At 44.3% G+C, this 25,330-nt stretch overlaps 1 protein-coding gene across 5 annotated transcripts in view; it reads left to right on the top strand.

The window, feature by feature from the left end:
* KLHL3 (kelch like family member 3) overlaps positions 1-25,330 on the top strand; it is a 238,162-nt gene that overhangs the window by 200,983 nt on the left and 11,849 nt on the right. For all 5 annotated transcript variants that reach the window (XM_032476820.1, XM_032476819.1, XM_032476817.1 and 2 more), the window contains 6 exons: positions 2,305-2,421; positions 6,131-6,280; positions 17,619-17,736; positions 18,131-18,328; positions 19,879-19,980; positions 23,135-23,263. In XM_032476820.1, coding sequence (XP_032332711.1) covers positions 2,305-2,421; positions 6,131-6,280; positions 17,619-17,736; positions 18,131-18,328; positions 19,879-19,980; positions 23,135-23,263 — 814 coding nt within the window. The remainder of the gene's footprint in view (positions 1-2,304; positions 2,422-6,130; positions 6,281-17,618; positions 17,737-18,130; positions 18,329-19,878; positions 19,981-23,134; positions 23,264-25,330) is intronic.

Below are 25,330 nucleotides of genomic sequence, written 5' to 3'. Positions count from 1 at the left end.
ATCTAGAACTGTCTCCCTGCCTTTTCTTTTTCTGATGTCTTTCATAATCATAACAGTCTTTTTTTAATTTATTTATTATTATTATTATTTTTTTACATATATACTTAATTTTATTTATGCATCTTAATTCCATTCACAGTGGGGAGAGAACCAGGTTTGTAAGCACCTAATGGTATGTTCAGTCATGTGAACATTTGGTTAGCATGTGACCTTGGTCTGTTTCTTTCTTTCTTTTTTTTTTTTTTTTTAACTTTTTTTTATTGAGTTATAGTCATTTTACAATGTTGTGTCAAATTCCAGTGTAGAGCACAATTTTTCAGTTATACGTGAACATACATACTTTCATTGTCACATTCTCTTTCGCTGTGCATAATCATAACGGTCTTGAAGAATCCAGGCCAACTCTCTTGTGGAGTGTTCCAGACATGGAGTTGTCTGAGTGTTTCCTCACTAAAAGATTCAGGTTAAATGTTTTAGGAAGAATACGACATAGGGCATGCTGCATCCCTGCCATTAAATCAAAATCAGGAATATAATATAAATTTGGCCTATTTATTGGTGGTGCTAACTTTGATCACTCGTTAAAGGTGCTATCTGTCAGATCTCCCCATTTGAGACTCCCCCCCCACCCCTTTTAATTAATAAGTAATCTGCAAGGTGACACTTTGAGGACTGTGGATATCTTTTCCCCAACAACTTTTTACCCAGTGACTTCAACACCTAAGGATGATCTTTGCTTAACTAGTTATTACACTGGTGGTTGCAAAATATTTTTCTTATTCTGTCATCCCTTTTACCTTTATTAGCTGGCATTTTTCCATGAAGAATAGCCCTTCCCACACTTTTTTAAAGTATCCTTATGGACTCATGGACTCTTTTTCATTCTTTGGGTTATGATTCATTACTATCCTTTTCTTTTAACTAAGAATATCTTAAATTGAGGTATGATTTACTCCCAGTGAAATGTATCGCTGTTAAGTGTAAAGTTGGGTTAGTTTCGACAAATACGTATGTCTGTATAACTCCCAGGCTGTCAAGATACAGAACGGATCTGTTAGCACAAAAAGTTTTCCTTGGCCCCTTCCTGATCAGCACTGATCTGATTTCTTCATTATTCTCTTTGATGTTTAAATTGTCCCAAATGGCGGCAATGAAAAACACCATCTAATTCAGTATCTGTTTGATGTGCCCGCCACGCCCCACCTTAACCTTGGGAGCACATTCTTGTTTTCTGGCACAAGAAAGTGTTTTGTCTTATTATTAGTTGTTATTGTTATTATTGGTTTTCAATAGTAGAAAATATCCCATGGTATCAATACTAGTTTAATAATTTCTCCGCTAGTGGACTTCAGATTGTTTCCTTTTTTATCCTGTTAAAAAATGCTGCAGCAGACATCTTGGAACACATATTCTGTACCACCTTTGTGAATATTTTTGTAGAATAGAGCTCTAGAAGTGGTATTTCTAGGTCAGAGTGTGCACATTTAATTTTTGATTAATATTGCCAAATTCTTCCTGCCCCTCTTAAAAAACCATGTTAATTAAGTTTCTGTCAACAGTGATGATTTATCCGAAGCCTTAGCAACATTGAGTTTTATGTGTCTTTCTGTCTATGGTGGTGTGGAGTTTGCTTTTGAACTTATCCTTGAGCAAGGCGAATACCCAAGCCATAGATTCCCCTTTTTTGGTTCCAAGTCCTGTTTTGATTTGTATAGAAATGAAATCTCGCCTCAGAGGAGAGGATCAACCCCAGGAGAAATGTTTGCCATTCTCTGCCCTTCAGTGTCACATTCACTACTACAGCCAACTTTTGGCAGAGGATATCTTTATTGCTTTTATTCTACATTAAATGAACACGGGAGATAGATGAGGATAGGGTATGTGTGAGGGAATAATGACATTATCCCAGGGCTTTTGGTCCTCTTGAGTTCAGAGTTACGGCTCTGCATTTCTGCCCTGAAGTACCTTTTGGAAGTGATTTTTGTTTTGCAGTGAAGCTTGATGATTCTACGTCTGAGGTAACAGGTTTATCATTGCACTCATGGGTGTGTGTGGGTGTGGGTGTGTGTGTGTGAGAGAGAGAGTGCAAGAGGGAGGGAGGGAGAAAGAGAGATCACTCTCTGACATTAGCTAGCAAAGAAAGACTTTCTGTTTTTGTTTTAAATATTGGACCTCGGGTTAAGCACCCTTGTGGATGACTTGTAACTTTTCTTTCTATTTTTTCAGGTTGAGGAAGTTATTTGAAAAGCTGTTTTACAGTTATTGTCTCTTTGCTAAAGTTACCTGTGTTGATTTTCCTTGTAGGTATTTGAAGCTGTGATTTCATGGATCAATTATGAGAAAGAAACTCGTTTAGAGCACATGGCAAAGCTGATGGAACATGTCCGTCTCCCTCTCTTACCTAGGGATTACCTAGTGCAGGTGAGTGCTGTGCGAAGAACCACGTGCTTCCCTGCTCGCCCAGACCTCTAGGAGTAGCAGTGGTCAGCCCCGGGTATAGAGAGTGGTGAGGGGTTTTTACAGGTCTTTTGTGTGGAATGAGGGCACCAACCCACTGGGTTAAGTGTGAGGTGTGGTAATGTAAGGTTTAAGAGCATAGATTTGAGAGTAAGACAACTAGATTTAGTCCCTCCTCTGCTACTTCTTAGCTTTGAGTTTTCACTTAACCTCTTCAAGGCTCAGTTTCTTCTTCCATGGAAGGGAAATTACAGCAGAGCCTGGCAGGGTTATTGTGAGGACCAAAGACATTGTATAGGTGTTTAGCATGGAATCCAGAACAACAAATTTTCAATGGACATTAGCTGCTTTTGTTGTAGAGGACTGCAGCAAGAAGGGACTTTTCCATCCTGTTTCTGTGTTCCATTTTTGCCCTTTTTTAAGGCAACTGAGAGCCCAATTCAGGACTGTAAAAACCAGCTCTTTGGGAAGAGTACATATTGCATCTTACTTCCTCTAAAACATGGTACCCCCATATTTTCTCTATTAATCCTTATAACAACCCTGGGAGAAGAGGTATTAACCCCCTTTTTATACATTTGGGCCTTAAGGCTTATGGAGGTGGGGGTTTATCTGGCATCACCAGCTGGTAGGGTCAGGATTCAAGCCCACGTCTATCTGACTCTGAAGCGCACACCTTCTGTAAGCTGGGACCACCTTTAATACTCTCTGTTACGTCTGTCCAGTACGTGACTCACTTTGTGCCATCAATGGCATTAGATGTTTCACAAGCAGACAGAGGATAAAACTTATAAACAACCAATGCCAAGGCCATAGGCTGGCCCTGAGCTGTCCCCAAGAATTCTCGGGAGGAATGGCCGGTGTGCAGCAAGGGTCAGAGAAGGTTCAGCTGTCCAGCAGCCTAGCTCTGTCGCTTCTTGGCCATGTGACACTGGGCAAGTCCTCGACCTTTCTGAACCTCAGTCTTCTCATCTGGTAGAAATAGCACCTGCCCTTACAGGATGGTTTGGGGACAGAATGAGATAATCCTGGTAAAGCCTGCAACCCAGTGTGCAGTGACGTTACTGCTACCTTCACAACCACTGCTACTCTCAGTAGTTGTGGGAGACGTGGTATCCTGACCAGCGCTTGTGAAGTCCTCAGCTTGTGATGTTGTTGACCACAGGCCCAAGGGCTCAGTCAGATGTTCTCTGAATCTCTAAACGTCAGCCTCTCCTCAGCTGCTGAGGCGTGTACTTGGAAGACTGTGTATGTGCCCTGCAGTTTACACTTTGGGTGGTACCACTGCCACCTGGTGGCAGCGTATCCTTCCTGTAGAAAAGGTCCCCTCAGTGGAGAGACTGAACCCACCTGAGCCCCCAGGGTTGGAGCCAGACCTCCCACTGTCCTGAGCAGAGGAAGGGGGTGGTACTGCCCACAGGTCCGGGTGGGCATGTGGCCTACAGCATAGTCTCACTTTCCCAGGGAGGAAGGGAGGCCTGCGGACTTGGGTTCCAGATAAAGGTGAAGAGACCCTCCACTCACAACCTCCATCAGGTGCCCACACCTGAAACTTAACAGAGACTTTAGGAAATAGTTCCTGGGTCATTAGGGCAAAGTCGGATTTAGCTCCGGAGAAGGGGGTCAGAGGCAATGGGCATGAGAAGTGTTGTATGGGACTTTTTTTGTTTTTTAAGGGGTTCTTTTCAGAACAAGAAGATGTTTCAGTTACACTCATTTGACCTTGAAAACTTCAAGCTAGTATAACCACCAGGGATGGCTGATGGTGGAAAAGGAGGATGGAGAAGGAAGAGCCCTGGGCAGACCTGAACAACACTGACTCCTGGGGGAGGTGTTTTTTGTTGTTGTTATTTTGTGTGTGTGTTTTTAAAAATAGCTAACATTTATCAGGCTTAAAAAATATTGTGCCAAGCATATAACATGCTGAATCTTATTTAAAATTTTGTTATTACGATAAAATGTATATAACATGAACTTGATCATTTGAACCTTTTTAAGTGTGCGGTTCGGTGGTATTAATTGCATTCATCATGCTGTGCAGCCATCACCATATCCATTTCTAAAACTTTTTCATCACCCCAAATTGAAACTCTGTACCCATGAAGCACTAACTCTCTGGGGGAGCTTTTTTTTTATTCTTTTTTTTAAAAAATATTTTTATTGAAGTATAGTCAGTTTACAATGTTGTGTCAATGGGGGAGCTTTTGATTCAAGCTGAATGTGTTCTTTGGGAGAAGCAGCTATTCCTGCATTTCTCCTTCCTCTCAAGCTTTTTAAGAGATTCTCTCCCACCCTTTTTATTTCTTTTTTTAACTGACTGTAAAGGTTTATGACTTTTTCCAACCTGTCTCAGTCCCTCAGTGGGAGGGGGAAAAAAACACCTTCCAAGAAAATGAAATGTTCTTGGGGATCGTCTCTGGGGAAGGAGGTGCCCAGAGGTAACAGAGGCGCTGCCTCACTGATTCTTCTCTTCCTGCCACTTCCGATGCTGCCCAGCCAGTGCTGGCCCTGGCCACATTCCCTTCCTAGTTGCAGGAGGGGACCCAGGAGAGGCTCATCCAGGCCTGTGCATGACAGCTTGAGGGCTGAGATAATTGTGGTGAGGGGAGGCCTTTCTCATTTTCTGACTGGACTTGAGACCTCATGATCAGAACCCTTGTCTTGTTCATCATTTTATTCCCGGGGTCCAGCACTGAGCTGTCCAACCAGGAGACAATGTTAGCAGCTGAATGGACTTGACCTTTGCCAACAACTCCCTAACACTCTGGCAAAGAAAGCATGAAGTAGCCTCCGAAGACCACACTCCTGCTTAGGGATAAGCCACATAGTGATCTGCCTGGCACCCTAGCGCAGAGATTTGAGAGTCGGGGGACCTGCATGGCATCACCCTTAGTTTTGCTTGTGAAATATTTAGGCTTACTCTTGCTGAGCCCCTGCTTAAGTCCTTCATTCTGGACTAAGACACGAAGAAGCCACAGTCGCAGCTTAGATGGGGCCCAAGGGGAGGTCAATAGGTAAGATTTCTGTGCAGGACCTTCTTTGTGCTCTGATCCCACTGCTTTTTTAGAGAGCGCCTCGCTGGCTGCTGCCCCCCACCCCCCGAGGCTTGCACTGTCGGAAAATGGATAAGAATTTTTCTTTGTGATCATTGTACCTAATTATTATACCCTGTGCCTCCAAGGTTTGGCCAATGGATCCCATCATCTTCCTCTTTCCCTCCCTCTCCTTCTCTCAGATGTCTATTTACGTTAAACATTGTAATACGTTCAAACTAGAAGGAATATGGGAAGAAGCTTTTGGGACAATCAGTTGTCGTTGTTTTGCACAATCTCATTTAAGCCTCCAGACAAACAAACACAAGCTGTGAGGTTGTGGGGGACTTTAATATGCCCATTTTACAGATGAGGAAACTAAGGACCAGGGGAGTTAAGTGGTAGAGCTGGGATTTGTATCTCTGCTTGATGCCAGAGATGAATTGCTTATTTCATTGCACTCTTGAGATGCAGGAGGTGGGCACTAAGCTGTAACTCTGTGGACCTTTCTCCTGGGGTCTGAGATGATGTGGTGTGGGGATGATTGAGAGTGGGAGTGCAGGAATGACTCAGCCCAGGGAGACAGCTTGGGAAAGGGGCTGAGCTCTGCTCCAGGATCACCTGTGGGTTATTACCTCTAGACAGTTGAAGAAGAAACTTTGATAAAGAATAACAACACCTGTAAGGACTTCCTCATCGAAGCCATGAAATACCATCTGCTCCCTCTGGATCAGAGGCTCTTGATTAAAAACCCAAGGACCAAGCCCAGGACTCCAGTCAGCCTGCCCAAGGTAAGCCCCAGCCCAGTCACTGCCAAGTCGGGACTGTGACCTGGGAAAATGGCCTTCCACTCCTGTCTCCAAGTGTCTCCTCACCCATGGCTACCCTGCGTCTTGGTTGTATTTACCACCTAGGAGATGGAGTCTGCTGGTTCCACTTGAATCTGCTGGTACCTCTTCTCTTCCAGGGTCTTGTTTGCTAAGAATTTCAAGATAACCTTCAGTGTCACCTGGGAGGTTGGAGAATAACTCAAGGCTCTTCCCTCTCCCGTCCTTCTTGTTTCACACCATGGTTTGGGCTCTGTTTATTTTGGAGGCTGAGAAACGGCTGTGTGGGTCTTGGCTTAGTGATGGCCACAACAGTCCTCTTTCTAGGCTATTATTTGAGTCAGAGTAGCCCTAGTCTGGTTTGTTCCCTCACCACAGAGCCATAAGGGACACTTAGGGCTGCCAGAGGAGAGAAGGGGCCTTAAGAAGTCTGACAGGTAATCAAGCAGGGGAAGAGAAGAGGGGAATTGAGAATGTGTGAGGGGAGCATCCAGGGAGAGGGAAGGATGAGTGAAGGAGGGGCCACTATGATCGAGGTTCATGTTGGGTGCTGGCTGCCTTGGTTCCCTGCAGGTCCCCTCCTCTGCCTGGTCCTCAGGCCTCTCATCTGCAGAATGAAGGATGCTGTTCTAGATGATCTCTGAAGTCCTTTCTGGCTTGGCATTTGAGTCATCTTTCCAGGATCCTAACATATGAAGCCTCGGGGGAGGTCCCAGCCAAGCCAGGAGGAAGGGTGGGAGGAGAGGAATGAGTCGTGTTGGCTCATCCACTACCAGTAGGCAGCACCTGAGGATTATGTGGCCCTTGCTTTGTCCTCTTCCTCCTCCTCTTTCCGGCTGGCTGCCATACTCCTTGACTGTTGCTTCCAGGAAGGGTTCCACGGGACTGGAGAAGCATGTTGTCCAAGACCAGATGTTTGGATTCTCCAAGGTTTGCTGTTCCTTATCTCCACTCTGCTCTGTGACCCCAGATCATGGAGAATATAGTGGTTGCAATGTGAATGAAGGTTACAAATGTCCCAGATAATAATATAAGCAGCTGACATTTATTGAGTACTTATTATGTGCCAAGCAGTGAGCTGAAGGTATCACATATGTGGTAGAAGCAGTTATCCTGGTTCTGCGAAGGTGGAAACTAAGGGTCAGAGAAATTAAGTGACTTGCCCAAGGTCAACACCTAATGTTGTAGAACCAGGTTTCAACTGAGTCTTTCTCCCCTCTCCACATCTGTTCTCTGTGCTCATACCAGCCTGCACCCGGCTCCACGTTTGTAAACTGAGAGTTCTATCTCCTGCTGCCCACCTTCGATTAGGAGGCTCAGCCACAGGACATGGGCCTTGGTCCAGTGGGCCATTTGCTTTATTGCATGTTGATGTGTTTTGTTTTATTGGAATATTGCATTGGAACTTTTTTGTATTTTTCAAAATGGATATAACTTAGCTTTCTTTAATTATAGAAATATGTGCTTATTGCAGATTATTAAAAGGATACTACAATTTCAAAATAAAGTGAAAATCACCTAAAATCCTTTGACCCAGGGGCAATCACTGTTACCATTTCAGTGAATTTTCTTCCAGACGTTTCTCTGTGTATTCACAAATATGTGAATATTCAAAATGTACACTTCTAGATACATGGAATCTTGTCTAGATACATGGAATCTTGCTACACAGACTGAAATCTTTTTTCTCCTACTCAACCAGATGCTGCAGACCGCTTTCAGTGTTATTAGCATGAGCATTTAAATGGTAATAGGTATATGCTATTTAATTATATTTATATACTGTTATTTATTTAACTGTCCTCTATTAATGGGCCTTGCAATAATTTCCATTTTTAAATTGTCTAAACATTTCTATGTCAAATACTCTTTAAAATGTGGCATCTTGTTTTGGTTTGCTCTTCTTTGTGAGTAAGATTAACCTTGGTTTCATAGGATTTTTGGTGTTTGTATTTTTGGAGGGTAACTCTCTGTTCAAGTCCTTTTCCCATTTTTCTGTCAGGCTGTATGTTTTTTACATTGAAGTACAGTTGATTTACAATGTTGTGTTAGATTCAGGTGTATAGCAAAGTGATTCACTTTTATATGTGTGTGTGTATGTGTGTATAAAATATATATACAGTATGTATATATTATATATATATTCTTTTCCAGATTCTTTTCCATTATAGGTTATTACAAGATAGTGAAGGTAGTTCCCTGTGCTCTACAGTATGTCCTGTTGTTTATCTGTTTTATATATAGTAGTGTGTATCTGCTAATACCAAACTCCTAAATTATTCCTCCCCCATTTGCCTTTTGGTAACCATGTTTTTTTTTCTATGTTTGTGAGTCTGTTTCTGGTTTGTAAATAAGTTTATTTGTATCATTTTTTAAGATTCCACATGTAAGTGATATCATACGATATTTGTCTTTCTCTGTCTGACTTTACTTTGTATGATAATCTCTAGGTCCATCAATGTTGCTGCAAATGGTATTATTTCATTTTTTTAATGGCTGAGTCATATTCCATTGTGTCTATATACCACATCATCTTTATGCAGTTATCTATCAGTGGACATTTAGTTTGCTTCCATATCTAGACTATTATAAAGAATGCTGCTATGAACATCGGGGTGCCTGTATCTTTTTGAATTAAGAGTTTTTGTCTTATCTGGATGTATGCCCAGGAGTGGGATTGCTGGATCATATGGTAACTCTAATTTTAGTTTTTTAAGGAACCTAGACTATATGTTTTTATTAATGATTTTTAAGTGTTCTTTTTAAAGAGTTTGGGCCTTAGTATGTATGCATTTTGATTTTTTTCTTAATTTGTGGTTTGTCTTTAAATTTGTTTATGACATTTTTTTGAATCCTAAAGAACAGTAAGTAATCAAAAGGTCTATCTTTTGCTCTATAGCTTAGGTTTTACTTAGAAATGTTTTCCTTACTCTGAGATTAAAAAAGAACTACTTCATATTTTCTTTCTTACTTTTATGTTTTACATTTGAATCTTTGATAAACTTAGAGTTTATTTTAGGTTAAGGAATGAGGGTAGGAATCCAGCTTTATTTGTATTGCAAATCATGAGCCAGTTGCCCCCAAAGTTATTTTATTAAATAATCTCCCTCTGTCCCATGGATTTGAATAGCACCTTCATTGTAATCTAAATTTCCACAAGCTTTGTGTCTATATGTGGAGGTGGCTTTTTACCCCTTGGGTTTCAGCTGGCCTTGTTGCTTGTCTTTGTGACTTTGCTCTTTGAAAACTGAGGTTTTTATCCAATATAGTATCAGGTTAATGATTTCTTTTCCTGGGGAGTGTATTCTGGAGCTAAGGCAATGGTGCAGAGCTGGTCCATTTTCTTTGTTTGGTGACCATACCCAGTGACCGCTCCTTTTCTAGATTCCTCATCTAGCTTCTACTGCATACACCCACAAAAAGACAGTCTTGAAAATCAAAGTCAAGTTTATGTCAGCCTGGACTAAGCGTGCTAAGAACCTCCCCCTCCCCCAACACACCTTGTGCCCTATCCCAGATACTGAATCTGTAGTTGAGAGGAGTCTACTCCTGGTTTCAGGGGGCACAGCTCTCCTGAGGTTAAGTAACTTGTCCTGTTACACAGCTAGGACATGCATAGGTGGGGTTTGAACAAGGTCTGTTCTGCTCCAAAGTCTTGTACACAACTGCCTCCCGGGGGCAGGTTTTCAGATTTTGGTGACAGATGAAAAAGATTCTTTCCTTTTCTTTTCTTCTCTCTCTCTCCCCTTTCTTCCTTCTTTTCTTTTTTTTCTTTCACATCAAAATCTCCTTTAATTAAAGCAGTATTCATCTCATCAACAGATGCATTTCCAATACATTTACTTCTTTTTTTTAAATTAAACTTTGTATTTTTAGAGCAGTTTTAGATTCACAGCAAAATTGATGGGAAGGCACAAAGATTTTCCATCTACCTTCTGTCCCCACACATGCAAAGTTTCCCTCATTATTAACATCCTAGATAATTTTCTTTTAAATTCAGATTTATTGAGGTATAAGAATTTATGTACAGTAAAATTCACTCTTTTTAGGGATGCAATTTGATAAATTTTGACAAATGCACGCTGTCATGTAACCACCATCCTAATCAAAATTAGAATATTTTAATCACTCCAGAAAGTTCCCTTGTGCTGCTTTGTATGTAGTCAAATTCCTTCTCCCACCCCCAACCCCTGAGTGCTACTGATCTGATTTCTGTCCTTACAGTTTTGTCTTTCTAGAATGTCGTGTAAAGGTAATTATGCCATATGTAGCCTTTTGAGCTTGCCTTCCCTCCCTAATCTTCATGCTTTTGAGATTCATCCATGTTGCATATGTCAAGAGTTCATTCCTTTTTATTGCTAAGGAATATTCCATCATATGGATATACTGTAATTTGCTTATCCAGACACCGGTTGATGGGCATTTGGATGTCCAGTTTTTGGCTGTTACAAATAAAGTGGCTTTGAACATTCACTTACAGATCTTTGTGTGGACATACATTTTAATTTCTCTTGGGTAAATGCTTTAAATTCTCTTGGGAGTAGGATTGTTGGGTTGAATGGTAAGTAAATGTTTAACTTGATAAGACATTGCTAAACTGTTTTTCAAGATGACTGTGTCATTATGCGTTCCCATCAGCTGGGTGCAAGAGTTCCAGCTACTCCATAGTCTCCCACTACTAGCATTATCTATTAAAAAAAAAGGCCATTCTCGTAGGTATGTGGTAGTATCTCACTGTGGTTTTAATTTGCATTTCTCATTATAATGACTAATGTTGTTGAGCATCTTTTCATGTGCTTATTTTCCATTTGCATGTCTTCTTTGGTGAAGCCTTTGTTCAAATCTTTCCCCATTTAAAAAAAATGGGTTATTTTCTAAATATTGAGTTATAGGAATTCTTTATTGGTCTATGCTCTTGACCATGACACAGCGCCCGCCCCACAATGATGGCAGTAGCAGATCTCGGTTGCTGAGCACATAGTGTGTGCCAGCACTGGGCTGAGGGATTTACATTTCTAATCTCATAGGATTTTCAAAATTGTCATTATCCCCATTTTACACAGGAGGAAATTGGATCTTGGGTTGTGTCACCCACTCACTGTGTATTAGTTTTCAATTTCTGCATTACAGATTACCCCCACCTTGGTGGCTTAACATGACAAATGTTAGTTATCTCACAGTTTCTGTGGGCAGGGATCCTGGAGTGGCTTAGCTGGGTCTTCGTGGCCCAGGGCCTCTCATGAAGTTGTCATCAAGCTGCCAGTTGGGACTGTAGTCACCTCCAGGGCCCCTGTGGGGAGGATCTGATTCTAAGCTCGCTCTCGGAATAGGCATCACTTCCTCAGCCCCTGGGCCTCTCCATCTGCTGCCTCAGTGTCATGACATGGCAGCTGGCTTCCCAGAGTGAGTGAGTGTACGGCAACAGAATGAGAGAGCACGTCCGTGACAGAGCTGTAGTCTTTTAATAATCTTCTCTCAAAGGGATGTCCCATCACATCTGCTGTATTTTATTTGCTAGGTGCACATCAGCAAGTCAAGCCCACACCCAAGGGAGGGGATGGTGATTAAGTTCCATGTCTTGAGTGGAGGAGAATCAGAGAATTAGTGATTTATCTGTAAGCAAGGCTAATAAATAGCTGAGCTGAGATTTAAGCCTAAGATGACTGACTCCAGAACTTGCCTCCACATTTCACAAAAGCATTTTTTCTGAGTACTGGATGGAAAGAAACTTGATTCCTACCCTCTGGGGACTTTTGAGAAGTCCCTCTGATACAGTAAGGAAGAAATATGTAAGTAGCCAAGTAAATGGAGGAAGAGGAGAAGTTAGGATACAATGGGGCTACTTGGAGGAGTAGCCACAGGAATGCCAAGGGCCAGCTAGTTTGGGTTTTCATGAATTAAGTCCAAGTTGGCTTTCTGACAGAGCTGACTGTGAGAGACAAAGTGATGGAGAGAGATTTGCACTGTTCTCAGCAATTCTCAGCAGTGGACCTGTTTGCCAGCCAGACCTCCTCCCTAAAAGAAATAGGACTCTGCCTTGAGATAGCTGCAGAGGCTAATATGGGTGCTTTTTCCTGAGCCATAAATGCACCGGTCATACTGACATATTCGAGCTGGAACAGCTAATAGCGTTGTCTGGGCTCCCACACATTCACCACCCAGCATTTTCCCTGAGGTTGGGTTGCCATGGACAACTAGGGGCTGTCTCCCAGCCATTCGTAACACTCCTACCTTACCCTGTTCTGCAGATGGCAGCAGAGAAATGAGATTACAGAAAGATGCACATGAAGCCTTTTGAGATGTACTGAACCTGGCACTTTTTACTGTCATTTCAGTTCAGTTGACATCTCTATTCGAATCTTTAAAGATGACACCAAAAAGCTACTTGAGCTGGAAGTGGGTGGCTTCCTCCTGAGTTGGGCTGCCCTGCTTTCAAAAGACAGCGTTGAAAACAAGGCTGTTGGCAGGGTGGGTAGGATGACTTCTCACGTGGGCCAGGCCCATGGGTGGGCAGTGCTCCTCTCCCATCTTGGTCCTTTAAGTGGACCCAGGCCACACCCTGGAAAACACCCTGGAGTCCTGAGAAAGCCCCATCATCATGCCTGGAATTAGTGGTGCTCACTCTGCCATTCACAGATCATAAGTGTCCTTTTCTACCATTTGTTGGGAATCTGTTTTTTAGCAACTGCTTTAAACAGTAGTAATGATGCTGGTGTTGGTCTAATAATAAAAGCTGACATTTAGTGGCTGCTATTTACCAAGCACTGTGCTGAATGTTTTATATCATTTAAGCCTCCTGACGCCCATGGGAGAAACATCCTATTTTCCTGATGTTGTAGGTAGTGGAAGTGAGCTTAGCAAGGTTAAGTGCCTTGCCCATGTTTCACACAGCTCATGCAGCTGACTGGGCTGATACTTGAGCCCAGGTGTGTCTGACTCCAAAGTCTATTTCCTGCTCCTTCTCTCTCCCCTGGGTCTTGCTCTCACATTGCTGGTCCTCCAATGCCCATTGTCTCTCACCTGGGCTGTCAGTCCTTGCCTGGAGCACCTGTTGCTCAGGAACCTGCTGGGACAAGTCTTCTGCCTCGACCTCAACATGCTCCTTCGGATGAACTCTTGGTGTTAGCCCTGCGGCCCCACGCACCAGGGTAAGAGAGACTCTTGCTTCCTGCCCTGGCCCGAGGGACCGACTGGCTGGGCCTGCCTCCTGCCCAGCTCACCGGTCATGGAAGAGAGTCTGGACACACACTCTACTCTTGCCTGATGCACAAAGTGTGCAAAGCCCCGGTCATTCCTCTCACCCGAGTGGAGAGTCTAATGACTTGTGAGTTAGGGTTAGGGTTCTGATCCACAAGTGGGCTGGAAAGCTCCACTCTGTTCACTTGCTGCCCTTTCCTTGGCTAGTCTCTGCTACCTGATGGCTCTCAGACACAGAGCGGTGGTTATTGCACGAGGAGGGACCAGCCTTCACTCCCACAGTCACACTGGTGGAATGAGAGTCATCCAAGTGAAAGAAATAGCCTTACTTATACATCTTAAAGAAATTTGGGGGAGGGTTAATTAGGTTTATTTATTTATTTAACTTATTTTTTTAATGGAGGTACTGGGGATTAAAACAGGACCTCACATTGAACCCGGACCTCATGCATGCTAATCATGCACTCCACCACTGAGCTATGCCCTCCCCCTACATACTTATTTCAAAACCATTTTGTTACGCTAGAAGTGAAATTTCCTTCCTAAGCATTCAGGTCGTCTTTCCATAGTCTCACTCATGTCTCTAGAGTAAATGACCATTTGACTTTCCAAACTGAGAATGTTTTCCTTGGGAGTTGTCCGGTAGCTGTGCCCCGCACTGTCCTGTCTGGAACACCAGGGTTCTGTTACCCAGAACTCTCCACTCACCAGGATGCCTGCAGCCTTCCACACAGCACTGAGACGTGGGGCCAGGACACTGAGGTGCCCTGCGGGACTGCAGGGCTCCCAAGTACACTGCTCTTCTTGAATGTGATTAAGTTACATTTGCTCTAGCATAATTATTAGCCTGGAACCAGTCCTTTAGGTTTTTTGTAATTCCTGTATGACTACTCAGGGTTCTTACTCAAGGTTACCTTGAGGGATAAATGTTAAAAATAGTGATCATTAAATAAGCTGATTTGATTCAGTAATTTCTATTAAAGACATTACATATCTGTAGTAAACTGGGATTTAGGGGTGTCAGGAAAGAAAGAAATATGCCTTGTGAACTCTTTGGGCCTGAGTTTTTCTAGAAATGTAAAATGTGGGCTTGTAAGAAAGAATAATTCAAGTCTCTTCCTGCCTTGACATTCTGTGGTTTTCTTAAGTCGCTAGAGGTTTATACTTTCAGGGATGTAATACATGGAGACTTTGGGGAGTACTCGTTTTTGTCTAATTGGTTGCTGAGATCAGGTATCTATGGAAACACCCATCCACTAGTGTTCAAGATAGGAAATGTATTCTTTTTATGCTCCACTATTAGACAGTGATGAATATAGTGTTCCTTGTATGATGGCTTCTTGCAAGACCTGCCATAGAAATTGGATTTCTTATGCCTAGAAAAGAAGCATAAAGTACACCTACTCCTCCCTCTGCCTTGAGCTACCTCCACATTTTCAGAAACCAGTGGTCTTGCCCCACGAAGCCTCATAATTGCTCTTCCCAGATCATTCTACAAGTTTGGAGTTTTAAAAGTTGTCTCTTACCTGTGGTTTTATGAGCTCAAAGGCAAGTTTATTTTGAAAACCTTGTCATGTATTATATTTGTCTTTCTATTCAGGTTTTACTTGACCATTAAAAATTTTCCATTTCTGTAATATTGTTTCTGTGTTACTATGAAAATTCTCAGAGATGAGTGCAGGATTTTCTCCTATATGAATGTACTTCCCTACACTAGCAGAAGATAGTTCCTGGGACATGATTAAGTCCCCTGAAGCTTTGCCTTTTTTATTTACAGAAGGAGCCTGATAACTTGTGCAAAGAATGAAGAGTCTCCTGGTGGTTGAGTCAAAAGATGGGAAAGGCTCTCTCTTTCTCTTTTTGTTTGTTTTCCTCAAATTCTGTCTCCAGAATTGTAATCTGGTGTACAACATGTCTTATTCCAAGAAAGTGACATTCTGGCCTATGTATTTTTTTTCATTTAACTGTGTATTTTTGCATTTAACTCTTTGCATGTGGTATTTACTATTCATTTATTCTTTATTCCAGATAAATATTTGAGTCATCACTTTCATCTGGTACCATAAGGCGGTAGGGTTATCTTATGATCGAGGCTGACATATTTTTTTGCCCTGGCAGGGCTCACTATCTAGAAAGGAAAACCAGGTTACCAGACAGAGCACAAAATGGGGCACTTTTCATGGGAGAACCTAAGCATTTGTGACCTCAGAGGAGGACATGTAACTTGGTTCAGAGGTCAGAGGTCCTCTTGGAGGAAGTGATGTGTAGACTGAGACCTGAAAGATAAGCAAGTGTTAGAGTAGGGGGATCAGAGAGAGGGAAGTGTGTTTCAAGGAGAGGGAACAGCATGTGTGAGGGTGTTGGGTGCCTGAGGTCACTGCAGAAAGAAAACTAAAAACTGTTTTTTTTTTCTCACTTAGTCCCAAAATCAGATTTCAGAGAAAATCCTTGCAATAGTGTAATTTCATTTTAACTTCATCAACTCAAAACCAGAAGGATAGTGCAAGTTCTAGATATGGTTTGGAATGCAGGGCAAGTCATTTGGCCATGGAGGAGTAAGTTGGGCATTGTCTGAAATTTGCCAAGAGGCTGTGTTTGTTAACATCCCTCTTGAACTGTTCATGGATGCCTATCCAAGCAAAGAATTACTGATGGGAAGAAATGTAGAATTCAGCATCTCTTTGAAAAGGGCTGCTCTTTACATGAAGCAGTGGACCTTCTGAGCGGAGGAAAGTCAAACACAGAACATTTGTATCTGGAGGCAACAGCAGCTTTAAGCCTCAGCAATGTGTCTTGGGTTCCTTTGGGATGTTCTGTTTCTTTCTTTCTTTTCTTCTCTTCTCTTCTCTTCTCTTCTCTTCTCTTTCTTTCTTTCTTTCTTTCTTTCTTTCTTTCTTTCTTTCTTTCTTTCTTTCTTTCTTTCTTTCTTTCTCTTTCTTTCTTTCTTTCTTTCTTTCTTTCTTTCTTTCTTTCTTTCTTTCTTTCTTTCTTTCTTTCTCTTTCTCTCTCTCTCTCTCCTTTTTTCTTTCTTCCTTCCTTTCTTTCTCTCTTTCTCTCTTCCTTTCTCTCTTTCTCTCTTTTCCTTCCTTCTTTCTTTCCTTCCCCCTACACTAAGAAATATGTTTAAATTGCTTTCTAGGAGACATACATGTATGTATAATTGGAAAAAATATTTCATGAAGTAACACCCTTGTTATATTTTCTGTACTGTTCTGTTAAAATTATACTGGTCCTAACCCATTAAATTGATCTTGTGACTCACAAACGAAATGTGACCTGCAGTTTGAAAAACGTGGTGTTGTGAGCTGTCTCGGCATAGAAGGTATCTCTAGAGCAGGAGAGTGGTAGGGCTGGCTTCACCTCTGTGTCCGAGGTGCACTTGGGTTTCATTCCCTGTTCTGCTGCTCTTAGCTTTGTGACCTTGGGCAATTTACCCATGTACTCTGAGCTTTACTTTCCTGATCTGTCAATGTGGATGAACAAATAACAACATACTTCACACAGTAACTGGCGGTGGTAGCTACTACCTTACTTGTGGAAATAGTACTATTAGCACTATTTTTTTCAGTTACATACATTTTCCTGCTAGCTACCACAAAGTGGTGTTTCACTATTTGTTTTCCCATACTGCAATAAATAAGTCCCCCCTACAGTCTATACATAATATTTTTGAATTAATTTTATCTTGAAAATGCATCTAAATTGTGTACTCTATTCCAAAATATATTCAAATGTTGATATATATGTATATATATGAACATTTTGTTTTGATACAAAATTTAGTCTCCCACCCCAAAGCCTTGGGGATACTCAGATTTCAGAAGATGCCCTGAGTGGCTGTACATACCCCACAGCATAGTCCTGAGCAAGGACACTTGGGAAGTGTTTGGTTGCATGTCTATGGGAAGATGCTTGTTAGACTTTTCTTGAATATTCATCCCTGTTGGTGATTAGGGGCACCATCTTCATGTATGTAGCTCTGTACACTGGCATGTCACATCACCTCCAGACCCTGGACAGTGAGCATGTGGAGGTAACAGGGATTGGTGACCTGTGAATCTGGATGTTGGGGAGACCCACCTAATGTCCACTTATCTTTCTGGAGGTCATGATCGTGGTTGGTGGCCAGGCACCCAAGGCGATCCGCAGCGTGGAGTGCTATGACTTCGAGGAGGACCGGTGGGACCAGATCGCTGAGCTTCCCTCCAGGAGATGCAGAGCAGGTGAGCTGCACCATCTCCTGGTGTGCAGGCTGCCTTGGCCCAGCTTCTCTTTGCTCGGTCCTGAAATCACTCACTACTCCTTGTTTCCACCAACCTCTGCATTCTGGACTCCCTTCCTTCTCCTTCCCCAGCTACAGAGTTTCTAGCTGCACCTTCTGGGGTCAGTTCTTAGGTGCTTAGGGACTTCAAGCTAATCCAAGTATTTGCTTGAATCAAACAAAATTAGAAAAGCAAATGTCAAGAGAAATCCAATGAGTCCCATAACAACTTACAAATATCTAAAGTTGAAGGTCACCTTCTGTGGTGAATTATTTACATTCCCACCTTGTTCCCCTATTGTCACTCATCAACATGAGTCATGGGTCTGAGATGACCTTGGTTTCCTGTGCCTCAGGTGTGGTGTTCATGGCTGGCCATGTGTACGCCGTGGGCGGGTTTAATGGCTCCCTGCGTGTGCGGACAGTGGACGTGTATGATGGGGTGAAGGACCAGTGGACGTCCATCGCCAGCATGCAGGAGCGCCGCAGTACGCTGGGTGCGGCTGTGCTCAACGACCTGCTCTACGCCGTGGGGGGCTTTGATGGCAGTACTGGTAGGTCCCGGAGTCTGTCCCAACCCGTCCCAGCCTGGGACACATCCTGGTTTGCTCAGCCAGTTCTTGGGCCAACCTTCTGTCCATCTGTAGCTACTGCCCCAAGAAAATATCCATCCTTCCTCTTCTCCCAGCTTGTGTGTCAGAGCCAGACCTTCTTCCACACAGAATTTGTAGCTGCCCACGTGCTGTCATTTCTAGGGCTCTAGGAAGGACCCCACACTGAGAAGAGGCCCTTTTCTCTCTTCCAGTGCCCAGGAAACCATTTACTCAGGAGATGAGACGTAGAGCAAGTTCAGCTAGAGGGTGTCTCAGGGCTGTGTTCTGGACCCTCCCCTGAGCAGACGAGGGAGCCGACGTTCAGCCATGGGAAGAGACCTGGCTCAGGTCATGCAGTCTCTGTCTGTTGCCCTTTCTGCTGCCCCTCTAAAGCTTTGCAAGGCTGTGCTGCTGCAGAAGTGCCCCCTTGCTCTTGGCTTTCATCTAGCTTCAAAGTTAAGAGTCAGAAGTTACTAGTGGACATGGACTTGGAGAGATTATCTTCTTTCCCCTTATATTTCCAAGTGGATGTCTGTGTAGACAGTAACTCTATAAAACTGAAATATCCTTTGGCTCCCAGTGACATGAAAAACAATATACTGTACACCAGAAATTAACACAACATTGAAAACCAACTACACTTCAATTAAAAAAATATATATGTTTTACTTCTCTGAAAAAAAAATTGGGTCTTCACCAATCGATAACCTTTGTCAGCCTTCTCTTTGCCTCACTCATATAATTCCAGGGCCCCTAGGCCCTCTAGAGTGGAACTTGAGAATAAAGAGACCCAAGGGTAGTGGGGCATTGTTTCTTTCAGGCATTGCTTTTGGCTGCTAGTAGAAAACCTGACTAAACAGTGGCTTAAACAAATGAGAGATTTTGTTTTACTCATGAAACAAGAAGTCCAAGCTGACTTGGTCCAGTTGCTTAAGGATATGGAGGCCAAGTTCTTTAAGAGTCTCTTGGCCTTATCCTCATGATCATAGGGTGGCTGTTACAGCTCCAGCCAATACATTTGTGTTCCAGGTAGCAATAAGCAGGAAGGGGTGACATCTGTATCGGAAAAGCAAAGGCTATTTCAAAAGTCCCCATCAGAGTTCTGCTTAGGTTGCATTGACTTGGTCACCCTCAGCTTCAAGGGAGTCTGGGAAGGCAGGTTTTTAGCTTACCAGACTCTAGAAGAAGACAAGGAAAAGAGGGTTGGAATAGGTGTTCAGTGAGGCAACCTCCGCTGTTTATTCTACTCTGTAGGTTTAACAATCTACGTTATACCCCGTCCTCTCACAACCCACCCTCTGGGTCAGTTCTAGTGGTCCCCTCCGGCAGACGCAGTGCAGATGTGTTTCAGGGAGGTGCCACGGGCCCCACAGTGAGGCAGAGGTAGTGCTAGGTCCTGCACCCAGGTTTCCAGCCCCCAGGTCTGTGCTCTTCCCTCGTCTTCACTGTCAGTTAGCACAGCAGGGTGAGGGCCAGCACCATAGCCATCTCATGGCTCTCTTGTCTCCCAGGCCTGGCGTCGGTGGAAGCCTACAGCTACAAGACCAACGAGTGGTTCTTCGTGGCCCCAATGAACACGCGGCGCAGCAGTGTGGGTGTGGGCGTCGTGGAGGGTGAGGAGCAGCAGGGGTGGAGGCCCGTTCCTGCCCTGGTCCTGGACCTTCTGGTGTCCTGGCTCTGTTCCTCCTGTCACTGCTCTGAGTCAGGGACTAGTATCCTGATTTAGAGATGAGGAAAGTTGAGAGATGAAGCTACTGATCCGGGGCTAGAAAGTGGATGAGCTGGATTGGGGGAGTAGGAGGAGCCTAGAAGGGAAATGCTGGCCTGTCGCTTGGGCCACTTGTCTCTGTCCCGAGTTGGGGAATCCAGAGTCAGTATATAACCCAGGAGCATACCTGGAGGGGGTGAGACTTAATTGTTTAATTTTGTCCTCATGTTCATGTGTTCAGTACTATTAACAGAGCCCTAAGTGAGGTGGCACCTTTTCCCAGGTCTGATGAGTCACTGTAGGAAGGGCAGGTTGGTGGTAGAGTCCTGCTCTAGTCAGGAAAGCTGTATGGGGTGAGGCAGGAGGGAGTGGTGAGATCTGGGGCCTGGTTAGACAGTGCACTGTAGTTTGTAAATGGCTTTCATATCCAGTTTCTGATTTTGTTCCTAAAACCCTTCTGAAGGAGATAAGCAGGACTTCGATTTTCTCCATTCTCCAGAAGGGGAAGCTGAGTCCCTCGGGATCATTGATATGTCCCACACTAGTAAATAGCACTTCCCTCCTAACTCAGACCACTAGCCAATGCTAACAGAGAGGAGCTTTATGAATATGTGTGAATTCAACCTATTAAAGCACAAAGTATTATTTGCACTAAAATATTAAACCTTGGAGGACAACACTGATTCGTTAACCTGTCTTGAAGTGGGAATTTAGCTGGAATATCTGTGTGTTCACACATGCACAGGCATTCTCTGTCTCTCCTGTGCACACACAAGAGCACACACACAGGCCTCAGGGAGAGTGTAACGTGCATTGAGTTAGACATTAATAGAAAGATTCTTTTCTCTGGCTGCATTTCTCAGTCCAGAGCAGTATTGTGTAAATTAAATTTTAATTTAAAAGCATATTATCCTAACATACTGAACAAGTCATTTTAGTGAGTGCAAGGATTTTTCCTTCTACCAAGATAAATTGTTTCTTGCAATCTCATCCTCCTGGTGGAATAGAAATTGATTTGTCTGCCAAATGTAAGTGCTTTGTCTAGCCACCTTCCCATTTCCCCCTTGTTCCTTAGCCAGGAATATCACACAATAGAGTAGGGGTTAAAAAATAGCATATCCCTGTTAATAGACTCAAGGAGAAACCTTGACTGGGTATTTTTTCAGCTGACGCAGAGGTGGAATGGTTGATGGGGGTTACAGGCAGTACCTTCATGGTACTAGTTTGATATACTCCCCTTGACAGAGGCTTCTGTGAGCGCGTTCTGTGTGTGTGAAAGTGCTGTCTAGTGGCCATACCCTGTCGACACAGAGGACATTCTGTGGATATATTTATCTTGTTCATCTTGAATTTGAAGTTCTTTTGGCTCTGGGTCACCCTGGGGCAGCAGAGAGTCCAGTGGGCAGCTTTGCTGTGAATGTCAAGGGATCCTCTTAAGTGGACTCTGCTTCCCTGTGGCCTTGCAAATACAGCTCTCCACACTGTCTCCACAGGACCCACCGCCCTCTTATTCCCATGGTTATGCAGCTAGATGACACTGGGGAGCAAAGAGGGGGAAATCAGGATCATCTGCTACCAGCTGCCTAGAAGAATCTCTGCTTAGGAAAAGGGGCAGTGAGGCTGGAAGATTAGGCAGGAACTCCCGACAGAGTGGAGATCTCAAGTTACAGAGACTGAGGTTACGCTCAGGAGCTTCTTGTCTCTTTGGCACCCCAGGCCTGGCTCCTCCCCAGTGCCCTAGGGTCTGACAAGTGATGGGCAGCTGGCTGGGCAGGTTTTTGCATCCAAACCGGCACACAGCACCGAAGTAGCCTGGATCCTGGAGGGGCTCTGAGTCAGGATTTTCCTTTCTCACTTAGGTTAGAGTAGAACCAGGAGGAGGTGTCCCTTTCTTCTAGAAGGGCCAGTTGAGAGGACTGTGGGGCAGAAAACAAAACCAGACTCAGTGATAGAAATAAAATGGCATTTGATATGGCAAAAGTCTTGATGGGAGAGCATAGTTTTGACCTGGAGATTCTCTTTCTACCTTAAAATAATTGCAGATTTTCACATACTATTTGTGCTCTTGGTATCTCTCCATTAAGAAAGCACATATTGACAAAAAAGTCTTTTGATTAAGTAACCCTGTTAGGTAGATTTGCATTTGGTAGTGTTTATTTAGTCTATAGGTAGTGTTTAAGATCCTTATTATAACTCCAGTGTCCTTCATAGATCTGAGGCCCCAAGTGAAGTAGTTCTCTCCCCTCTTCAACACACACACACACACACACCACACATGAGAGACCCTCCCACTGCATTCTAAGACTACATGTCAAACCCAGATATTTGAATCTCTCTGGGAGCCTCAAGTACCAATTGCCTGCCCCCTGGCCCAGCCTCACTGCCATCCCCAGGTCAAAATAATGCTCTTAGAAAACAGCTATTATGGTATTTTTATTCTCAAAACAGATGATCGTGCTTCAGGGCTCTTGTGCACAGTTCAGAGATTGCAAGGGGGTCTGCAGGTAAATTCAAGCCAGCCCAGCCCAGGGTATACACAGACCACTCCATCCACATGCTCCACCTACCAGAGTTGTGGATGGACTATAAACATTGGTGAAGACAGTGTTTGGGTTCTTGTTGGGGAATATTTTTCCTTATTTGTTTTGTCTTCTGTTGTGAGCCTTTAGCCAGGAAGTCTGCCTGCCCGGCTGCAACTGGGGCCCTAAATTTTCCGTCTCTCCAGTGCCTTGTTCTAGAGAAGATCTAATGTAGTTTAATGGTGAGACTAGGTTGAGCCCCAGTGATGCAAGCTCATAGCTTCATGCTGGGTGTTTGGGGTGCTTTCTGAGAAAGAGGTTCAGTACTGCTTTGAGGAGCTCAGCACTTCAGAGGAAGTAGAAGGCGGAGGAATGAAGGATGTTTATCCCGGTCGGGGAGTGAGTGGGTGGTCTTCCTGAAAGGAATGGGCCCTAGACTCTGATGGAGGTGTAGGTGCCCCAGTAGGCTACAGAAGTTTCAGCCACACTCCAGTCCCACGCGAGTCCAAAGCACCATCCCAACCACTTTGTCTGTTCCAGGGAAGCTGTATGCCGTCGGGGGTTATGACGGGGCTTCCCGCCAGTGTCTGAGCACTGTGGAGCAGTACAACCCGGCGACTAACGAGTGGGCGTACGTGGCAGACATGAGCACTCGTCGCAGTGGTGCAGGTACGGGAGAGGGGACTCGGGGTGCAAGCTGTGTCTCATCTGTTCTCAGGTCAGTCTGGAGACCAAGAGCTTGACATCCTACCTTGTTTTCCCTCAGTCTTCTCTCCTTTCAGTGTGTATAATCCCTCTCACACCTTTGCAGCCAACACAATCACTTATAAGTTAACCAAAGTGATCTCTTTGCTGGAGAGCATATGAGGTAATAGTCCCTTCATTGGCATCCCTTCCATTTCTGTGGAGGTGTCTGCATCTCTTGAAAGGGAAGCTTGCTGTATACCAGGTGCTGTCCCAATGAGCCCTTTCTGTGCCCCACTTTGTTTAATCCTCACCACTGCCCACAGAGGTAACGTACGTGACAACATAATTCCACCTAACAGATTTAGCCAGGATGTCAACCAGAGGTTGAGCAATTAGCTCAAGGTCCTATCATTAGTAACTGGTAGAGTCATGCGTCCCACTCAGGTCTGCCTCACTTCAACGTTAGCTTTTCTGACCCTCAGTGATCAGAGTCTCATTCTTAGGAAGTAACAGGACAAGCGCGGCTGTCCTAGTCTTCTGTGGAGAAGCTACAGCTTGCTTGTCCCTGTCTTGGGAGTGGAAAGCCAAGCTATTAGTGTTCATATTTGGAGACAAACTTAGGTCTTCCCCTCCACTTTTCTTCACTTTGGCCCCCTCCCCCACATGGGAAGAGAGTGACTCCCCACTTGTGGCCCACCTCCACGTCCTGTGAGAAGACCGGCAGCTGTGTGGTCCTTGGGACTTTCCAGGAAGTGGAGCAGCAGCCCCTTCTTCCCTGCTTGTCTTCCCCCATCATCTGGGGGCCGCAGGGAAGGGGTCTGGGAGGGCAGGCAGAGGTACTGGACGCGGGGCTCTGGCTCTCTGTTCCCGGTCCCCGTGGGAGTGGTGCCGTATGACCAACCTAGCTGGTGGGAAGGCAGTGTGACTTCTGGGAAGGGAAACCACAACTGCGAGTTTCCCCCCTGCAATGTTATTCCTTTATCTTTTTTGAAGATTGAGTTGTGATCTCATTTTACACTACCAAACACATGATCATTTCCACAACATTCCTTAAAAATCATGCTCTTTTAATATTTTTTTTTAAGAACCACTGTGCACTCACTGGTTAGAAGAGCAAAAGCTGTTATGATTCCATTTAAGAAACATTTGTGTTTGGAAGGCTATTTTTAGGGAGCTTGTCTCTGCTGATCCCGACAGGTTGGCTCTTCTTCAACGTGTGGCAAATGCAGGGAAGTCAGGAGGGCTGGACCTTAGTTCTGGCTCTGGTGGAACGTGCTGTGTGGCCTAGGCCTGATTCCTCACTTGTGAGATGAGTGGGTTGCAGTCAGTGTTCCCTGGGGGCCAGTTCAATTCACAGAGGCCCTGGGTCTCCTCCCTTCATGGAGCTCTTTTAGGAATTTTGGTTGATAGTATTGGTTGAGTCTTCTTTGTACTTCCTGGAAATCCCCGGTGTGACTTGAGGTGTGAGAGCAAGTGTTCAAAGCCCAGGGAGGTAGGGACAGCTCAGCAGGAGCAGAGCAGCACACATTGAGATACGCAGCAGCTTCTAGGAGCGCCTGGAGCAGAAGGTGTTAGGGGGAAGCCGTGAGCACAGACCCGCCTTAGAAAAGTTCAAGTGCCTCTTGTGGACAGAGCTGCCTTTGGAGGCCATGCTGCTGTGTCTCAGCCAGGCTGCCCAGGGGTTACTCCTGGGTGGAGATCCCTCAGGCTGCTCCTGCCTCTCCCCTGGGCTAAAGGCCCCAGAAGGTGACAAGGGTATGGCCTGGATGGTACCTGTGCCCCAGGCAGACGTGGTGACCTTGATTTAGAGGACAGTCTCTGTCCCAGAGATGGGCTCTTTCCTTAGGTTACTGTCAGTGCTCTGGCTTCAGGATCCCAGGGCAGCCTTTCTTCAGGGCTTCACATGCCTCGGATTTGGGGAGACCTCCCCTCCAGAGTTGGGAACCCACATACTTGTGATAGGTATGGTGGTTCAAGGCCCCCTGTGGCTTGAGATCAAGGAAACACGAGTAACGTTCAGGGAGGAGGCTATAGAAGGGCATTGGTGCC

The sequence above is a fragment of the Camelus ferus genome, chromosome 3, assembly GCF_009834535.1.
Source record: "Camelus ferus isolate YT-003-E chromosome 3, BCGSAC_Cfer_1.0, whole genome shotgun sequence".
Lineage (NCBI taxonomy): Eukaryota > Metazoa > Chordata > Mammalia > Artiodactyla > Camelidae > Camelus > Camelus ferus.
Note: the sequence above shows the minus strand (reverse complement) of the source record. Positions and strands in the feature narration are given on the sequence as shown.